Below are 6,625 nucleotides of genomic sequence, written 5' to 3' on the forward strand. Positions count from 1 at the left end.
TGCAGTTACAAAAGTTTAGGTTCAGCCCTTTATAGATAACATGATACCATGTATCACGAGTCGCCATAGTTTGGCTACGAACCAAATACTCACATTCATTGTTTCCATCAGCCACACAATCTTCATCTGGGATATTCTTTGCTTTGCATTTACTTAAATTTATTTGTTGCTCAGTTTTTGAAACTCGGACAAAACCAAATTTTTTAAGACATTGCATGTGAATGTAATACAACTCAACCTTTTTCAATAACAGATTCAACAACCAATCCACGCTTCTATGGGAGCATTGTTCTTCTCACAAAGGTACCTTTGCTTTAGATACCGGTGATAAGATTCGATAGCATTATTAGTATCTTGGTTGGAATGTGGGAAGTCCCTATAAGCTTTTGCCCACATATCTGGAAAAAAACATATATTAGATGCGAAGAAACAATAGAAACTGGTCCATTACAAAATAAACTGATAAAATGAAAATTTAAGAAACTTACATAATTTTTTGTCGCCTAACCAGTTGGTCGCAAAATAATCCAAAAACATATTTTCTTCTTTGAATTCATCAAAGAAACTTTGAATTTCATGTTGCACAGATTCATCATCTTTACATGAATGCATGATTAATCCTAAAGTACGGAAGATACAAACTTTATTTTCATTTCCCCTGAATTTAGTTGCAACATTTTTCAACCATGCTCTACGGACATGCCATACGCACAATAATAGTGTAGAGTTTGTGCAAGTCCTGAAATAATATAACATTATAAGAGAATATCCTTGAACATTATTGCCTTTTATCTCTTCTAAAAAGAAAAAATTGGTTCACGTTAATGCCTAGATTTCCACTGTTGCTTCATCTGTGATGACAGCTCGGACATGCCAATTTGGGTTTTCCTTTTTACCATTTGCAAATAATTGTGACATCCATTTACAAATATCAGGAGTACCATTCCGTGATGATATTACCCATGCCACTGGAATCCCATTGTGATGATCATCAAAAGCCATTATGGTGTACAGTTGATACTGTATTACAATAAGAAAACAAGATTATAAGCATATAAGAGGTCGACATTGAAATGAAGTTGAATAAATGAAGTTTTGGTAAATATGTTTACCCCATATTTATTAGTGCTGAAAGTGGAGTCCATTGATAACATGTTGTTGTGTGAGTGTTTCACCATCATTGAAAGCATCCACTTAGTTTGTATGCCTATAATGAAAGGGATGTTTTTAACAACATCTTGTTGTTGGTAGAAGAAAAAGCTCTCTGGGCACTCACTAACCCAACAATCCACACTCATTGGATCACTTTCATGCCTCACATACTCTAGCCTCTTGATATTATTGTACATGTTTGACACATCCTTTCTTGTCATAAAAGAATCTCGAGGTGCCCCTGTGAAGCACCAGGAATCAAATCTTCAACAATGGTTCGTATATATCTGTTAAATGCGATGCATAATTGAATTTCTTGGGCATGTCATTTGCCTCATTTCCATGACAAACCACATTTTTGTCATCAATATGTTTGCATGTTGTATATATTAGAACAACATCATTTGGTCTAAGAGAAAGTTGTCGCATAATAAAGTGACATTGACAACCAAATTTAATGCTGTGACGTGGAAGACGTTTTTTAGTTTTAGATATAGGTTCAACTATGTTGTTGGTTTGTACATGATTTGGACCATAGGCACACCAATATCTGGTGATCAAGAATTTACAAAAAATTAAATAAAATATTTATGCATGTTTGACATAGTGAACTTAAAATCAAATATATATATATATATATATATATATATATAGAGAGAGAGAGAGAGAGAGAGAGACACACACACACACACACACACACAACATATTCTAGATATGTTGAAGAATTTGTATTCTTGATATCCTTCACATATTTAATTCGTCGAGTTTTAGCAACAAATTGAGTAGGTTTACTTTCCCTCAATTTCTCCCCACTTATAAAGTCCTCAAGTTGACAATATGGAATAATCGCAACTTGGTCTCCTGCTACTTCCGTCCATGTCAAATATTCCACTGAAAATTTTGTCATTCCTTCTAGGTCCTCAACCTCCAACTCATTGATCAAGTCCCACTTCTTCATTCTTCAAATCCCTATACAAATGAGGGAATACGAATATTGACTAAACATATGAGCAACAGTTCATGTTGTAAATATTGAACACCACTTGAAATGCAATTTTCTGTAGTGTGTACAATTTACACTCAAGACCCCACCAAATATAACCACATTTAGAGCATAATTCCCTATCTCCCCTTCATCTTTTCCTACCCATGCACAAAACAGTATTATAGACTTTCAAATGCTTCATCTTGGTATAATCAATACATTGCTGAAAGAAACATAACAACATGCAAAATTTGCTGCAAAGAAAATCCAACAACTCCTTGATAAATATGGATCATGACATGGGTTTATATTCCGAAGACCCAACCCTATTACGGAAACATCTGTCTATGTATCTCAATTTTCAACAGAACCCTCAATCTCTTAGCTCCAAGTCGTCTGCAAAGATTCCCCACCTCATTGTTCTTTATCCAAATCCCTGAAACAAGAACTTCTTGCACAGGCTTCAAGTAGTTTGAGAAATTGCTTTGGTTCACTAATCCTATTTTGTAATTTCACTTGAAAAATAAAAAATAAATGTGAAAGTCTTATGCTTTGAAGTCAAGTAATGGTAGGAATCTAAATGAAATGTTCTATAAGTTCCAGAACATTAGTGACTTATATTAGGACTTAAACTTAGCCATACATCTCAAGATTGAGATAGGTGGCAGCTAAGATTGAGGAGAATAGTTATCTTCTCTCAAAGCAACAAAAGGACAAGACATGAGAGGTCGATCACACCTGAGAAAGGAGCAAGAGAACAACAGAAAGGAAGAATGCATTCAAGAAGAAGAGTGGATCGCTGCAGTGACTAGCAAGCACAACAAATTGTCTATTGTTGTAGCATTCTTTTCCATGTACTGGCCATACTCCTTCAGATTTGCAGGCCATACTTCATCTTTTGTGATTTCTCAAGTGTATTCATTATTCAATGATCAAAGAAGAGGAAGAGAAAACTGCTCTTTAGAATAGGCATAAATGAGCAGCCTACACTGTTCTTCCATACTATGTAGTACATTGAACTATGAATGTCTAGACATCTTGGATGAGTTTATGATATATGTGACTGCTGTTGCATATATCTGTAGGTTGTTAGTTTTTATCAACCATGGTTTTCTTTTAAAAAAATATTGAAAATATTACTATGGGTATGAAAAACAGTTTTACATGCTTTTATGAAGTTTGAAGCTTATGATTCTATGAAATTAATGTTAGATATTCTCATGCTAGAACAGTAGACTAACCCTTCTCAGTACAAGGCCCAATTATTGATTATCCTAACAGATTATTTCTTCTTCCCATGGTGCAGTTAGGTTGTCAATTAGCACTATTGGGCTAGTTTGTATTTCATGCCAATCTCTTCATGTGCTTGTCTCTCTATTAGCAACTCCTTTATAGTTGGCTGGCTTGTGATCTTCACTGACCTCAATAACTCTAATGAATTTTGGCAACAAACAGACAAATCCACCATAGTAGTTGAGGCTATTGGCTATATCAAATCTCTCTAGAAGTCACTACAAGCGCTACAGAATCAGAGACTAGAAAAGACTCAATCTGCTTCCACGAAGGAATTCAGATCATTCGAACTGTAGGACTCCATGGAGCCAGTTGTCGACAACTGGAGACGAGCTTCTCATTCAATATCAACTTCGATTGATCATACTTTACAAACCTGGTCATCCCCAAATGTTGTGCTCAGTGTTTTTGGTGAGAATGCTCAGATTGGAATATGCAGTGCACGTATTCCAGGACAGCTCGCTACAATATTTTATACTCTAGAGAAGCACAACGTTCACGTTCTCACTGCTCATATATCTGGTGATACCTACAGATGCATGTACATGATCCATGCCCATGTGAGTTCCTCTTTACTCTTAACCCTTATGTCTAGGGTACTACACTCACTGTTAATTTACACAATTCATCAGTATCTACAAGTACTGAAATAGTGTATGACCTTAATTGCCAATCCTCCACAGATAAAATGCATAACTTATTGCGTAATGATAGCATGTAAATTTATTTTTTTGGTAGCAGCAGAAGCAACCATTCTATTCTACGATTCTAATGACATGATATTGGTGAATGTATATGCAGGCAGCAGCAGAAGCAGCCATTGAAGCATTTAAACTGGTGAATGGGGACTTAGTTATGTATTTTTCATCCTTCTAGTGGCTCATATAGTCTGCAGTTAAATTGGCAATTTAGAACCCTTTATAGCCATTCATCTCCTCTAGACAAAGTTAAATAGTCCATTGATAGATGGAGACTCGCTCTCTTAACTTGTGTATGTCATATCCAAGTGGAGATTCTTCAAAGTTAGAATTCCATCGAATCAAGTGTATCGTTGGCTCTAAAGCTTCCACTAATATTTACAGTTATTTACTTTCAAATTGGATTTTCATTACTGGAAGATAAAATCTAGAAGCAGATAACTTACTAAATTTGAATTGCACTTACGAATGGCTTATCCCGTAAAAACTTTCAGATTATCTGTATAAACAACATATAATTGATCTGAGCATTCCCACTTTTGGAATGTCGGATGTCATTAATGATGAAGAGCAGTTTAGTACATGATAAATAAGTAAATGAGCTAGCACAACAGGTTAAGACATGGTTGGTGAAAGCCATTAGGCATCTACATCAGGTAACCTTTCATAAGAGCAGAGTGGAGAGGAGCAGAATTAGGCATTCCACTTTTCACTAATCTAATATGGTTATTGGAGTTTGCAATAGCTAAGCTTTCATAATATTGGAGTGAAGAGGAGAAGAGATGGGCATTCCACTTTTCAATAAAAACATAGTGGAGAGGAGAAGAGTTAGGCATTAGAGTTTTTACTAATTTGATTATAGACTATCAATTTGTAATATTTTAAATTTATTATCAAATTATAGTAGCGCTTAATGGGGTATTATGTAAAAAAGGCCAATGGCCATATTCTCCCTCCTTACTGACTGGCACACCTGTTTCTGTGAACAATTTCATGGAATCTCTTTGAGTTAATATACACCTGCTAGGGTTTGAACCCGGGTCATTCGGCAAGTACCATTCACAACTCATTACTAGGTCACTATCTTGTGGGTAGATGATTACGTCTTGAAGTAATCAGTGGAATTTAAAAATTAAAGGGCAATGAAATCTCCTAGTACTTCATTCTCTGTTGGAATATTTGATTTTTCCAGGAGGAGAATGTGCATTGAATGCATTCCATGTTCCTCATGCCAAAACATGTCTCCCTTTTCTGTTTTCCCTTACCTGGGTTTCCACTTCTTTGTCCATCTCAAAGTTTTCCACATTCTTCTCTTGCAGGGTTTATGGTAATATATTACAATCATCTGGATCAATGACACAATATCTTGTTACAATAGGCACCTTATTGGGTTCTGGAGATTCTTTCAAACTAGTGTGAATGGGAATAGACAATGTCTATTTCCAAAATAATGGCGTTCATGATCATTAAACTGGTTTTGGTATCCCATTTATGTTCTCACTTTTGTTATCTTTCTTCAAGCACCTTCTACCATGATTACTTTACGGTTCTGCATCTTATCCCTCTTTTTGGGGACCGTCTATTTGTGGATGTTTTCTTGCTATGTTGTTTTCTTGACTATATTTTGCACTGCGATCCCCTAATGTAGTTCATATGTCACAGCACAGGACTAAAGCTTTCCCAATATTGAAGTAGATTATGCGCTGGGAGTCCTTGGGTAATGTCATAGCATCCCTTCCACCTGATGTTTTTGGATGTTGAGCGGATGCCTTGTGAAGAGTTTTACTATGATGGTATTGTCTTCTTTGTATAGACTACAGAGTTTTGCTGATCCTTGACAAAAGCTACTTAGTAGATGTTGCACAAGCACTTTTCTGAGTTTTGAGTTTTACCAACATAACTGTTTGAACCCAAGGAGTAGCTGGCTGCATTCGCTAAAGTCATATGAAAATGGGAAATGTTTTTGTTCCCAAACCCATATCTGCTACTTTTTGAAGTGTATTCCTTATGAAGGTATCAAAATTGTCCTAACTCCACAATATTAGTATGAAAAGTTACTGCTGCTATAAGATGATGTTATAATATCTGATTTCACAGTGGTTTTGACTGATTTCCATTTATCCCGCAGTTCCTAGAGTTCCATACTAGAGGGAAAAACAATTGTCTCCTACACCATCTCCAGTTGTGGCTATACTGAAAGGTATCCCTAGCTTGTGTTCAGAAATTATTGTTCCAAAATGCCATTTTAAAATATACTTCTAGGCAGACATGATAAGGTTTTCTAGACTTAAATATTATTGTAATGATGCATCTTTTATTATATGTTGTGTTAGTAGAGATGATGGTATTTGTTTAGGTGTTGGTGGGTGGTAGAAACAAACTTTTTGTCTTGAATTCATTTCATGCACACATCAGAAAATTTAGTCCACAACAGTGGAAATTTTAAACTAGCAATAGAGAGTGAACCACTAGGATGCATGTGTATTCCAAAAGATAG

The 6,625-nt window shown here is 35.6% G+C and overlaps 1 protein-coding gene across 1 annotated transcript; it reads left to right on the top strand.

Moving 5' to 3' along the window:
- The first annotated feature begins 3,732 nt into the window (after positions 1-3,732).
- Positions 3,733-4,306, top strand: LOC149253268 (transcription factor bHLH95-like). The gene is made up of 2 exons (XM_089454416.1): positions 3,733-3,990; positions 4,232-4,306. Exons 1-2 carry the CDS (start codon positions 3,733-3,735, stop codon positions 4,304-4,306), a joined length of 333 nt encoding a protein of 110 aa, XP_089310542.1.
- The last annotated feature ends 2,319 nt before the right edge of the window (positions 4,307-6,625 follow it).

This window comes from Pinus tabuliformis, chromosome 7 (genome assembly GCF_031772625.1).
Source record: "Pinus tabuliformis cultivar Carrire ecotype Pingquan chromosome 7, CPIR1, whole genome shotgun sequence".
NCBI lineage: Eukaryota > Viridiplantae > Streptophyta > Pinopsida > Pinales > Pinaceae > Pinus > Pinus tabuliformis.